This window comes from Schistocerca cancellata, chromosome 2, assembly GCF_023864275.1.
Source record: "Schistocerca cancellata isolate TAMUIC-IGC-003103 chromosome 2, iqSchCanc2.1, whole genome shotgun sequence".
Taxonomy (NCBI): Eukaryota; Metazoa; Arthropoda; class Insecta; order Orthoptera; family Acrididae; genus Schistocerca; species Schistocerca cancellata.
In genome coordinates this window covers 1,037,324,344-1,037,337,870 of record NC_064627.1, presented here as the reverse complement: position 1 = coordinate 1,037,337,870, position 13,527 = coordinate 1,037,324,344, and the positions used below count along the sequence as shown (strand labels likewise).

General features: G+C 44.3%; 1 protein-coding gene across 6 annotated transcripts in view; it reads left to right on the top strand.

Annotated features, from left to right (window-relative positions):
• The window catches only part of LOC126163007 (Fanconi anemia group A protein-like), a 250,025-nt gene that overhangs the window by 201,955 nt on the left and 34,543 nt on the right, over positions 1–13,527 (top strand). For all 6 annotated transcript variants that reach the window (XM_049919870.1, XM_049919866.1, XM_049919865.1 and 3 more), the window contains one exon: positions 4,629–4,784. In XM_049919870.1, the coding sequence (XP_049775827.1) occupies positions 4,629–4,784 (156 nt within the window). The remainder of the gene's footprint in view (positions 1–4,628; positions 4,785–13,527) is intronic.

The following is a 13,527-nucleotide window of genomic DNA, read 5'->3' as shown; positions in this document are numbered from 1 at the left end:
TATCTACCCAGTGCGAGGTCAACTACTGTTTCAACTTGAGCCAGAGTTTCTCTACATGCCCTTGAGCTGTGCTAAAAGTTTCAAGTTCCTCATTTACATATAACACTATTGATTTTTTATGTAGTTTGTTGCCTTCTGAAACCTTCCGCAGAGGTCACTTCCAATTCTGTGGAATGGTCCTGCTGCAGGTGGGATTGGTTCCAGATGCTCTGGAGGTAACTGCGGCAAGTGCTTCTGTCATTGGCATTCCTTACACTGGCTTCAATAGTGTCTAACTGATCGGTAAAACCTGCCCAGTGCTACCTGCATCTGATTTGGTCTAGAGTCTTCACAAATTCTGGGTGACCAGATGTTGCAGCGTCAAGAAAATAATTCAGGATCGTTGTCCGCAGTTGATCTGGGATGATGAGCAACCATTTCTGCCCCTCCGTTCAACAGCAATGGCATTTAATGTGGCGATGGCGGCTGAGATTTCGCCCACACTGCTTATGGTCCACCAGAGGATCCCTTGAAAGGCAGTAAGCATCCATGTGTTTGTGTCTGTTTTTATACAACACTGTGATGTAGTAATCCTGAAGCCTTGGTACCAAACTCGCCAATGTACTCAATAGATTCTCCAGGCTAGTCAGTCACATAGAGAATGATGATCTGTCACGATGGTGACTCATTGATGGTCCAAACAACTGCAAGGCACTCATTTTTAGTTGTGAGTAGTTCTTATCAGACTGGGAGGGTACTCTGGGAGCATGAGCTGTCACCTTTTCGGCATCTTCCTGAATTTGTACTAGAACTGTCCCTGTGCCCAAAACTGAACTGGCAGTGGGAAGCCGTGTCTCATCATTCTCATCATACAATAATAGAACTGGAGAAGGTATTAGTGCCTCCGTAAGGTCAATAAAAGATCTTTCTTATAACTCATTTCAGGAAATTTGGTGTTTCCCTGCAGCTACCTATTAGAGATAGATTGATGGAGTCACATATTTAGTGTTTTTATATCAAACTGAGGCTACATGCGAATTTTCATCTTTCTGGGTCTAATATTTAGCGCCTTCAAGTTTTCATAAAAACAGCGATTTTGATCAAAATATTGTACTGATCAAATTGAGATTCTTAGCTTTTGATTGTGACACACATTTGCACATTCTGAACAATTTTTGGCTTTTTAGCTTCATTATTTAGCACCACTCATTTTTTTCTTAAAAAATGTATTTAGCGAAACTTATTCATCTGATCCTTCTGAGATTTAATGATTTTAACATTAATATACTGAAGCATACTATGACTAAGTCTGGAAAGCTATTTCAATTTTTAATTTCACTCTTAGATTCTGGCACAATACTTTGTATCTATGGACAGGCTTGTTATGACAACGTGGCACTTGCAGCAGTGAAATGTGGTAAGTCCTGGCACACTTGCTAGCCTCTGTAGCTCTCAAATGATACAGTGTGTGTTTCGCCACTTGGTCATTCAATGTTTCCCAAAGTATTTGCTTTCATTATTGATGCTGGAGGGGCACAGGCAGTATATCAAACTAAATGCAAGGCAGTGGACTCTCTCAAAATTCAAAATTACTATAAGGTCCCTAGAGGAAGTTTCATTGTAACTTTTCTCCACCATTTCACCCCCTTTCTCAATGGTGAATAATACGAAGACATCTGATCACTGGGATCAATACCTTTTTTTTTATCTTCTTGTACTCCAGCACAGCCTTTGGTTTCATTATAACTTCTCCTTTTCTATTCTTTTACCTGGTGTCCTCTAAAACATCAGTATATCCAGGAACCACTGAAATCATTAGAACTCTCTTATCCATCCCGTTAAAAATTTTGTTTCCATCATCATTCTCTGCTCCACATATTTCCCCCTTTTCAAGCTTCTCCACAATATCCTTGGGAAGGCCTGCTCCATTTGGACGAATTGTTCCACAGAGAAGCATATGGTGTACTAGATCTTTGTTTACTTGTTGCTGGCAGCCCAGAAGTAGATGGGTCCATTTCTAGCTAAATTTGCAATGAAATGTGATTACAACTGGTCGCCAACCATAGCTATTAAAGAAGATAAACAATTGACTCAAAACTGTCAGCGATACTTTGCTGCATACCTTGCAGCAGCTATTCTTGCCTGGTAGCAGTAACAAATGGTGGTTGGTATGTGTGTGTGTGTGTGTGTGTGTGTGTGTGTGTGTGTGTGTGTGTGTTTGCTGTAGCATTTGGTGCTAAAAAGAGTGCAGCACAACAATTGGGACACAGGGTGACCTGAACAATTGAAAACCAGTACAAAAAGGTGTTATCAGGTCACAGTGGGCTGAACAGAAGCAGTAAGATATTTGAATTAAAGATATTTGAATTATTTATCTCATGGTACGCACACACACACACACACACACACACACACACACACACACTTACCTACCTACCTACCTACCTACCTTTGAGCCTTTTGCACCTGCTTAGAATTTGACATAATAATCGTTTCCGCCCCATTTTGGGGAGTCACCAAAATTCATGCCGATGTGGTGGGAAGAACTGCATCGGGACACATGGTGGGCCAAGCTACAGGAAACATGTTAAAGTAAATGAAACATTGTAAGTCATTACTATGTCACTCCATAAAAATATTTCCAAACTAGGGTTGGTACTATTCTGCAGTGCAGCGGATGTATGGTGACAACGCAAGACACTAATGCATGGAGCATGTAGCAATGCTGTACCAGTTCTATGCCATAGGTTTGTTGCTCATTTCATTTGGCATTGTTATGAAGACAGCACTGGTCACTTTTCCCATTTTCTATAACAACGCAATATTTCACAGTGTAATCTTACCCTCCCACACATCACTATTAAAATTCTCTGTCTTTGCACAAATCAGGAAAGCTTCGAGAGGTATAAGATATACAAAAGAAAAACTTTTTACTTATCTCCATTACCTCGTTGTTGTTGTTGTAGGCACCAAGACTTGTCCAGGGGTACATTCTTGCTGCTGAAAGCTTGATCTAATGTTTGGGTTGCTGAAGATGAAATAACTGAGGAAGATTTGCCTGTTGCTATGAATTTCTTTTTATTTTATCCCATTCTTCTAATTGACACTGACTTTACAATTTTTCACTTTTATCACACCAAAAATAACATTGTCTTTGACAAGTTTAGCAAAATATGTGCGATTCCATCAGAGGCATGCCCACCACTACTTACATTCTGCGGTATTCACTTTATTCCAAAGAATTTACAAAGGAAAAGAATTTACAAACTTTCTTTACCAAAGAAGAATCTTCACAAAAAAATATCATTATTTTGTAAATCACGCTAGAAATAAATTTAATAATTAGTGTTAGATTGTGCTATAAATAATATGAATTTTAAGTATGCCACAAATTTTGTAATTTCAATTATTTTTAAAAGAAGAGTAAATTTAACTGTTAGTACATATCAATTGTAACACATTAATTTCTTTTTATACATTTTAGCCTGAAATATAATACATTGTATACAAAATCATATGAATTCTTTTAGTGAAACAGCTGAAATAATTTTAACCTATGCAAGAATCGGTAGTGTACATGGTATCAGTTATTCCTATTTTTAAAAAAGGTAATGTTAGAGGAGGGTGACTCCTTATAACACCAGTGCAAATTTTACGAATAAAAATTTTTAAAAAATGATTTATTTAAAAACGAAATATTTTACCACTGCTGCTGTGGCTAATCGGTATTTATTTATTTTTATTTCTACTTTTTTTTTCTTTTTACTCAGTTATTAGTAAAAGATGAAAACTGAGACCAAACAAATACCGAACTATAGTACTGGCATCAGTTTTAACCAGACAATTTTTCCCAACCCTGCTGTGCCGTCAAGTAGAAGTACGTACTTGCCAAACACATCACATCATCCCATCTGTTGTACATGGTGACCCAGTTGAGTCCTTGCAGGTCTTGACTAGCATCTCCAAAGGACTCTGATGGATGCCTGATGTGCAGCGGACTTACTGCCAGCTTGGAATCCTTGGTCTAGTAGGCCTCATTGATATCTGAGGGCTCAATATCAGTTTCTGACAAATACTTCTCTCTGTTATTTTATACCTGCACTTGTTCCACATCGCAAACATTAATTTCTTAAGTACACACCAACACAATTTTATAGAATCGAAAGGACTTTGAAAGCTATAACAAGAAATTGCACACCATCAAACAAAAGATTTTAAGAAGCATCCCAAAAATTTAGTGTGTTGCATGTGTTGGAAAATCAACACTGCATTTATCAATCTGTACTCCTAAAGTGAACTGTAATTTTTAGTCATAAATTTTTAGCCTTAATTCAAGTGACTTAAGGAAATTTTCCTATTTGTTGCAAATTCTTAGTTATGTGAGACATCAGCTTCAATTACTGCACCTCTCAAACTACCCTTTATCACTAAAATGTAATGTAGGCTAGTGGCATGTGGCATAGCGGCATCTTCTTAAAAATTTATGTAGTAGGAGCAGTTATGAAGTCTCAGTGATTCAGGAAGTTAGTCAAGTGCACTAATCTTATTAATAACTTTTAAAATTAAACAGATTTTAAAGTGTTACTATAACATCTTATTAATTTTTTGTAAGCACAGTGATTTACATGTTCCACAATTTCACATTCCAGGTGAAGAGCTTGTGTGACAGAGGATTTCTTCCAAGCAGCTTCACAAGGCACATACTCATGGGATTGTGTTCAGTATGTCGTTCATCTACAGATAAAGCTGCTGAATATCTGTCTTACATTATAGGATGTTGCCCAGCTTTTCATGTGGCACTCTTGGTATGTTTCAGTGTTTTGCATTAGTGTAAGATGATTTCTTTCTGAGATTTTTTTTATTTTTTATGAAAGAGTACATGACTACGGGCACTGAGGCGACAAAAGTCATGGGCCACCTCTAATACCATGTTGGACCTCCTTTTGCTTGGCTCAGTGCAGCAACTCAATGTGGCACGGACTCAACAAGTCGTTGAAAGCCCCCGAAGCACCAGTGAGCCTTGCTGCCTCTGTAGCCATCCATAGTTGCAAAAGTATTACTGGTGCAGGATTTTAATCAAGAACTGACATCTTGATTAAGTCCCATAAATGTTGGATGGGATTCATGTCGGGTGATTTGGGTGGCCAAATCAGTCCCTTGAGTTGTCCAGAATGTTCTTCAAACCAGCTGCGACCTGGTGACATATCCATAAAAATTCCATCATTGTTTGGGAACATAAAACTCAGAAATGGCTGTAAATGGTTCCAAGTAGTCAAACAGAACCATTTCCAGTCAGTGATCGGTTCAGTTGGACTGTAGGACCCAATACATTCCATGTGAATAGTGCCACATCATTATGGAGCCACCACCAGCCTGCACAGTGCCTGTTGACAACTTAGGTCCATGGCTTCATGGCATCTGCAGCACACACTTGAACACTACCATCAGCTCTTACCAACTGAAATAGGAACTCAGCTGACCAGGCCACAGTTTTCCAGTCATCTAGGCTCATACCAAGGAGAGGCGCTACAGGCGATGTCATTTTAGCAAAGGCACTCATGTCGATCGTCTGCTGCCGTAGCCCATTAACGCCAAATTTCACCACACTATCCTAATGGGTACATTTGTGATACGTCCTACATTGATTTCAGTGGTTATTTCATGCAATGTTGCTTGTCTGTTAGCTCTGACATCTGTAAGCAGACACTGCTGCTCTGGGTCATTAAGTAAAGGCCATCATCCACTGCATTATCCGAGGTGAGAGGTAATGCCTGAAATTTGGTATTTTTGGCACTCTCATGACACTGTGGATCTTGGAATATTAAATTTCCCAACTATTTGTGAAATGGAATATCCCAACTACTATTCTGGGTCCAATGTCTGTTAGTTCCTCATGTGGCCATAATGATGTTGGAAACCTTTTCATGTAAGTCTACCGATTAGAAATGACTGCTCTGCCAATGCACTGCCTTTTTATACTTTGTGTACGTGATATTACTGCCATCTGTTAATGTTCTTATTGCTATCCCATGACTTTTGTCATCTCAGAGTATAAGCAAAGTAGTAGTTGTGGTATAATTTGTGTTTTGTGTGTTTATGTGTTTTAGCATGTATTTGAAATCGGTGTCTCATTGTGCAGTGACAGTGTGATAATGATTCTTGAGAAGACAGTTAATGTGTAAATAGCCTCCTAAATGCCACCAGACACAGTGGTTGGTTGATCAGTTGGGGGATAGGGGATCAAACAGCGAGGTCATTGACCTCATAAGATTAGGGAAGGATGGGGGAGAAAGTTGGCTGTGCCCTTTCAAAGGAACCATCTGAGCATTTGCCTGAAGCGATTTAGGGAAATCATGGCAAAGCTAAATCAGGATGGCCAGATGCGGGTTTGGACCATCGTCCTCCCAAATGTGAGTCCAGTGTGCTAACCACTGTGTCACCTTGTGTGGTCTGACACAGTGTGTCACTGGAATGGTCCCATATGAAGATGGATGCATGCTTTTTTTGAATGACAGTTTTATTATAGAACTAACAGAGATATATGCAGTAGCCACCAGAAAGATCGCGGGAGGTGCACGTCACGGACGGTAGCTGCCGCAAGTAGAGTCCCGTCCACCAGAGGGCACGCGAGAATTCGACCGCGACCTCTGCCGGCGGAACAACAACAACAACAACTCAGGCAGCACGGGCAGTGCCCAGAGTTCACATCGGGCATGCCTAGGAGACAGTTCCCGGTCTACACTATGTGAAGTGCGACAGGAAACGTGAACCGTGTTACTACACAATTGACGATGAGTAGGGTCGTTCTTTTGCATGTTGCGTCGTTGTTCCAGTTTTGCAGCTTATCCATGGCATGGAGGATTTAGTGCGGGTTTTGGTTGAGCAGCATACGGAGCTCATGGCAACCATGAAACAAGTACTTCCGGCTTTGCACTCCATGCAGTCTGCTCTGGCACCGTTCCCTCCTCCCTTTCCCCCGTATGATGAGACAGCAGACAGCGGAGGATTGGGACGCATATGAACATCACCTTCGGCAGCAATTCCAGGCGTTTCATGTTGCCGATACGGAGGTATGTTGTGCTCTTTTCTTGTCTTGGATATCTCCCTTGCTGTATCAAGTTTTGCGGCAGCTAGCGCCGTTGCAGGAACCCTCGTCCTTGTCTTTTGAAGCATTGTGTTCAATGTTGTCTTCATATTATCGCCGCCGCATGCATGTTGTGGCGGCTAGGGTCGAGTTCTATCAATGCAAGAAGCAGCCCCATCAGTCGTACCGGGCGTGGGCCGCTACCCTGCACGGTCTTAGTCACAAGTGCCATTTTGTCACGGAGCAGTCGTGCGAGTCGTATGCCCACGTTATGGTGCGCGACGCCATTGTTCGTTCGGCCCCTGATAGGGAGGTCTGGCAACGGGCCCTGCAATTAGAAGACCCTTCCCTTGAGGAAGTCCTGTCCATTGCTCAATTGTATGAAGTCTCTCACGCCGCAGGTCAACTGTTGGAAGCGTGGTGCGACGTCTCGGCAGTTCAGGGTGGTGCGGCCGCGTGCACTGCGTCCGGGGTGGACAACGTGCGACCAGTACAATCCGGCCGTTACGGCCGCTCCCGCACGGCGCGTAAACAGAGCTCCGGCCGCCAGCCCGTTGCCGTCCTGTGCGTCGTGCTATATACATCATGATCGGCCAGAGTGCCCCCAGCATTGGGCCGTTTGTCGCAAATGTAATAAAAAAGGACACATTGCTAAAGTTTGCCGCTCAGCCTCAAAAGAATCGAAGTAATCAGGTACAGAGGACATGGACGTTGACATTCAGGAAGTTTCATTGGGCCAGGCTCCTGACGCATTGGCACACAAACTCTTTATCGAGGTGTCAGTTCGGTCGGGCCGATTACAACTGCAAGTAGATACGGGCGCGGCAGTTTCTTTGTTGAAGGCACAAACTTACTCCGACCTTGGGTCGCCTCTGTTGGTGCTAGTTTACCGCCGTCTATGCGGTTATGGTAAACAGTTCATTCCCCTACTGGGTCAATTCACTACCGACATGACTTACAAATCAGTCACTCGGCCTATTACTTTTATTGTTGTCAGTGATGCAAGCTCCGCTAACCTTTTTGGCTTGGATGCCTTTCAAGCTTTCGGTTTTTCTATTGCTGACACCATACAGTTGGTCTCCGAAGACGTTCCCTATCAATCATTGGAATCTTTGATCTCTGACTTTCCGGATATCTTTGAGGAGCACCTGGGGCGTGTTTCAGACTTTGAAGCTCACTTAACATTGAAGGCGTCGGCTCGCCCGCGTTTTCTACGCGTGAGGCAGATCCCCTTGGCTCTCCGCCCTCAGGTAAAAGAAGAGCTAGACCGGTTGACAGCCCTTGGGGTCATTCTTCCCATTTCTTCTAGTGAGTGGGCTTCGCCCCTTGTTATTGTCGGGAAACCCTCGGGAAAATTACGTCTTTGTGGCGATTTCAAGGCCACCATTAATTCCCAATTGGTGGTAGACACCTATCCTTTGCCTCGTGCTGATGAATTGTGCTCCACCATGGTGGGAGGCCAATATTTTTCAAAAATCGATCTTTCGGAGGCTTATCATCAGATACCACTTGATGAGGACTCCAAACGGCTGGCGGTCGTCAACACCCCGTTTGGCCTTTACCAATACCAGCGGTTGGCCTTCGGAATATCCAATGCCCTGGTGATATTCCAGTGTTATCTTGAGCACGTCACGTCATCAATCCCTCATTGTATTAATTAACTGGACAACATAATTGTCACAGGCCGCAGCACGAAGGAACACTTGCACAACCTTCGCACCCTCTTTCTCAAATTCAGGTCCATGGGCTTGCGTTGCAACCTGCGTAAGTCAAACTTCTTCCAACCGTTCATTGAGTATGTGGGCTACACCATCTTTCAGCACGGCGTCCAGCTGCTAGGAAATTTGGTCCAAGGCATCGTCGACCTTCTGCGGCCCGCTTCCCTGAAGGAGTTACAAGCTTTTTTAGGCAATATTGCCTATTACCACCGGTTCATTCCCAGGGCTTCCACCATAGCCCGCCCCCTGTAATGCCTTCTGTGCAAAGGTGTTCCTTTTGATTGGTCGCCTGTATGTGAGCGATCGTTCACCTCGTTGAAGGGCCTCCTCACTTCAGCGCCTTGATTGGCTACTTTTGACCCCCATAAGCCGTTGGTCTTGGCTCCAGATGCTTCGCAGTACGGGGTGGGGGCACTCCTGGCCCATCGCAACGCGGATGGTTCCAAGCAGCCACTGGCGTTTCCGTCTAAAACTCTTAGTCCCGCACAGGCCCATTACTCCCAGGTGGAAAAAGAGGCTTTGGCCATTGTCTACGCTGTTACCAAGTTTCACCCTTTCTTATATGGCATGAAGTTTCAGTTAATCACTGACCATAAGCCGTTAATATCGATATTTGGCCCTGCCTCTCAGATTCCGGATAGGGCGGCCCACAGACTACAGCGCTGGGCCTTGTTCCTCTCTAAGTAGCATTATGACGTTCATTTTCACCCTACCGGACAGCATGCCAACACAGACGCTCTTTCCCATCTTCCGGTGGGCCCGGATCCTAAGTTCGATCGAGAGGAGATTATGTGTTTACATTTGGATGTGGCGTCCGGCCAAGCGGTTGATGGCTTCCCGATCACTAGTTCTATAGTAGCCAGGGAAACGGCAGCTGACCCAGTTCTCCGCCAAGTAGTTCGCCTCATTCAACAGGGGTTGTCATCCTGACCTCCAGGCCGGGCCTCGGACCCTCTTTGTAATTATTTTGTTCTACAAGACCGCCTCTCCGTCTTGGAAGGAGTTCTCCTTCTGGCTACCGATGATACAGCTCCTCGCGTGGTTGTTCCTGCAAGTTTGCGAAGGGAAGTCCTCACGTTATTACATGAGGGGCACTGGGGTGTTTCCCATACTAAAACGTTGGCTCGCAGACATGTGTACTGGCCCGGTATTGACAGAGAAATTGAGCACTTGGTGGCCGCCTTTTCCCAGTGTGCGTGCCAACAGGCATCTCCCAGGTCAGCGTTCTCTTCATGGCCGCCTGCAACCCAGGCATAGGAACGTGTTCACATCGATTTTGCGGGCCCGTTTCTCAATGGCTTTTGGCTCATTGTCATTGATGCTTATTCCCGATTCCCATATGTGGTTCGCTGCTCCTCAACCACTTCAGAAGTTGCAATCCAGGCACTAGCAAAAATCTTCTCTGTGGAAGGTCTGGCAATCACTCTGGTCTCGGACAATGGACCTCAGTTTATTTCGCAGACCTTCCAGGATTTTTGTAGGCGCTTCGGTATTCGGCACGTTTGCTCTCCCCCCTTTCATCCACAATCGAATGGGGAAGCCGAGCACATGGTGTGCACATTTAAGACGCAGATGAAAAAGTATGTGCACGAATTTCCTGCGGAGGAGGCGTTGACGTTTTTCCTGACGGCATACCTGACCACACCAATGGGAGAACGCAGCCCCGCAGAGCTCCTCCACGGGTGCCAACCTATGACTCTGGTGCACCTCGTCTGGCCTGGTCCTCGCCAGTCTTCGCAAAACGGAGTACCCGGCTTTTCACCGGGCATGTCGGTCTGGGCACATGGGTTTGGTCGCAATCCACATTGGATACCGGCGGTGGTCCTGCGCCGAAATGGCTGCTGGCTCTATACCTTGCAGGCGGGGGACCGGGAGGTACGTCGCCACCAAAATCAGCTACGTCCATGTTCGAGCACCCACCATCTGACGCCTCGGGCACCGGCTTCCCCATTGCCAGCACCCGTGTTGGTTTCTCAGGGGATGCTACCGCCCCTCGCCCCCTGTGACTCCGCCGCACTCTGATGGTTCTCAGCCTTGGCAGCCTCCAGTAGCTCCAGCACCGGCATCGCCATCGTTAGAGATGCCCCAGCGAGAGCTGGCCCCCCTCGCAGGCCCGGTTTCTCAGGATGCTGGTTCGCCTGTGGTCGTCCCTTCCCCATCGTCCCCGCCCCTGGGTCTGGCCCCTCCCGAGGTGGACCAGGATCCAGAGTTCGACGGCTTGTCTCCCATTCAGTCTCGGGCTCCGGTTGTGGGAAGACGGAGGCCTCTTCGTGTGGGTCACTTCCAGCCATATTCGAAGGTTCCGGCTCGAGGGTTGGCAGATCCCCTCGACTCCAGCCTTCTGATGGACGTGGAGGTCATCGCTCCTGCACGAAGCTCCACCTTCAGACGCAGTGGATCCCAGTGGCTTCTCCCCCCAAAGGAGGAGGAGTACAGTAGCCACCAGAAAGATCGCGGGAGGCGCATGTCGGCATGGCGCGTCAGGGACGGTAGTTGCCGCAAGTAGAGTCCCGTCCACCAGAGGGCACGCGAGAATTCGTCTGCGACCTCTGCCGGCGGAACAACAACAACAACAACAACTCAGGCAGCACGGGCCGTGCCCAGAGTTCACATCGGGCATGCCTAGGAGACAGTTCCCGGTCTACCCTAAGTGAAGTGCGATGGAAAACGTGAGCCGTGTTACTACAATATACATTTCAGAATTAATCTTTCTCTGTGCAGTGAAGTGTGAAGTGTTTGATGTAGTGGTACTTCCAGCAGATTAAAACTGTATGCCAGGTCAGAACCCAAACCCAGACCTTTCCTATTTTCCAAACACAACGTAAATTACCCTGCCTGGTGCACTTTAAGCTGTGAAAGAGGGTCATGAGTTACTTCTGAATAGCTCATTTGGTAAGAGCATTGCATGTGAAAAGTCATAACCGAAGTTCAAGTCAGTATCTGCATCTTTGTTTTAATTGCTCAGAAATCTTCACAACAACACAAGACACTCTTTCAGATAGAAATATTAATTCCAAAAGAAGCCTAATACAATAATGCAGGATGACCAAGATAAAGTTCAACTTCAGTGTAATTCCACACCACCATAGGGATTCTTTTATTTTTTCCCCTGTACTTTAAAGTAAGATCAAACTGAATATTCATTGTGTGCACACCATAACAATTATTCATTTGAACCCTTTAGGATCAAGGGTGACTTGTTCAGTGTGTTGTCTTTCCTCCCAATACCTCTTCATTCTTTTGCTCTTCCTAGTTCTTTCCGCTTCCATGGTCTTAATTTGTAATCTAGTATCAGTCGACCTATGACCTTCCATTGTGTTGCCATAGATGGAACTATCTTGCACTAGTTCCTACAGATTTTTTTGCTTGCTCCAATTGTTTTCCATTCCCCCTTACTTTTTTTGCCCAGTTAAGCATGTTGCATTCCGTACCTTCTTGATCAGCATATTGTCCTCCATCCTCACTATTTGCCCTGCAAATCTCATTGTCATGCCTGAAATTGCTTCAAAAGTCTCATACATCTGCTTTCTTGCTCTGTGTATCAAGATTTCACCCCATTTTTTCATGCTGCAGATGTCTCTCAAGATCATCCATTCCTCCTCCTTCAGCTTGAGACAGGCTCACTTGCTCGAAGTGGCCATCTTTAATAGGTAAAATGCTGTATTTCTGATAGTTGATACATAATGTCTCAATTTGGCATTCCTGGACAGATTTTTCTTTCTATGAATTGTCTTTCCAATGTACCATGGTTTAAGTAGTGTTTAGAACCTGCCTTTTATGCTCTTGTTGGTTTGTAACTTGCTTGTTACGTTTTCCCCATGTGAAGAAGCTGTTCATATTCTCCACCACTTGAATCTTGCAGGTGATCTCCACCTTAAGGATCTTGGTCATATTTTATGCTATTTTGATGCTGGATTTAGCAACTAAAGCAAGATTTTCCAGTGCCATTTTTTGCATTTTCTTCATTCTTATGTAGCAATGACATAACACAGCAAAGACTAGGCAGTTTACGCCCCCTCCTCCCCAATAGCTGTACAGTGAAATCACCATTTTACGTTTTTGTGCAGTCCAGACTTAAAAAGCGTGAAACTGAGGAAAATACAGAATCAAGTAAGACGTTAAAACCCCCTAAATAAGAGCAAAAACATACATAATTGGCATATATGAATAAAACTCATAATCCTCTCTAACACATTGTATAAAATCTGTATGAGTGAAGGCAAGTAAATGCACACTAGAATGTTTATACAATAATTTGTGCTAATGAATTTTATCAGTTCTTAAAAAATCACAGCTGTGTAACAGCAAGTAAAAACTCATCAAAAAATTGAAATTGGTACCTGGGTACTAGGTATTCGAGCTATTTTGTGACGTGCTATGACCCCAAATTCTGTGTTAGAACATGCGTTTTTGAGAGATCTTTCCTTTGTGCTCACCCAGGAAAAAGCAAATATTGATGAACAAGGTGAATTAAACTGAAAACTCTGAAGTAGGGTGAAAGGTGGTGTAATCTGAAATGTGGTGTGTGTGTGTTTTCCTTCTCTCAATGAGAGAAAGAGACAGGAGAAAAAATGAGTTTACTTCCCCAACTGATAATACAAGCTTATAAGAAGTCAGCTCAGTGAATTTCTGTACACTCTGTAAAATTTAAATTTAAAAGAAAGCTCAGGCACTACAGTTTCAATTCATTCCTTCTATCACTGCTGCCAATCTACAGTATGTGGTGCAAAGTATGTATGTGAGTAC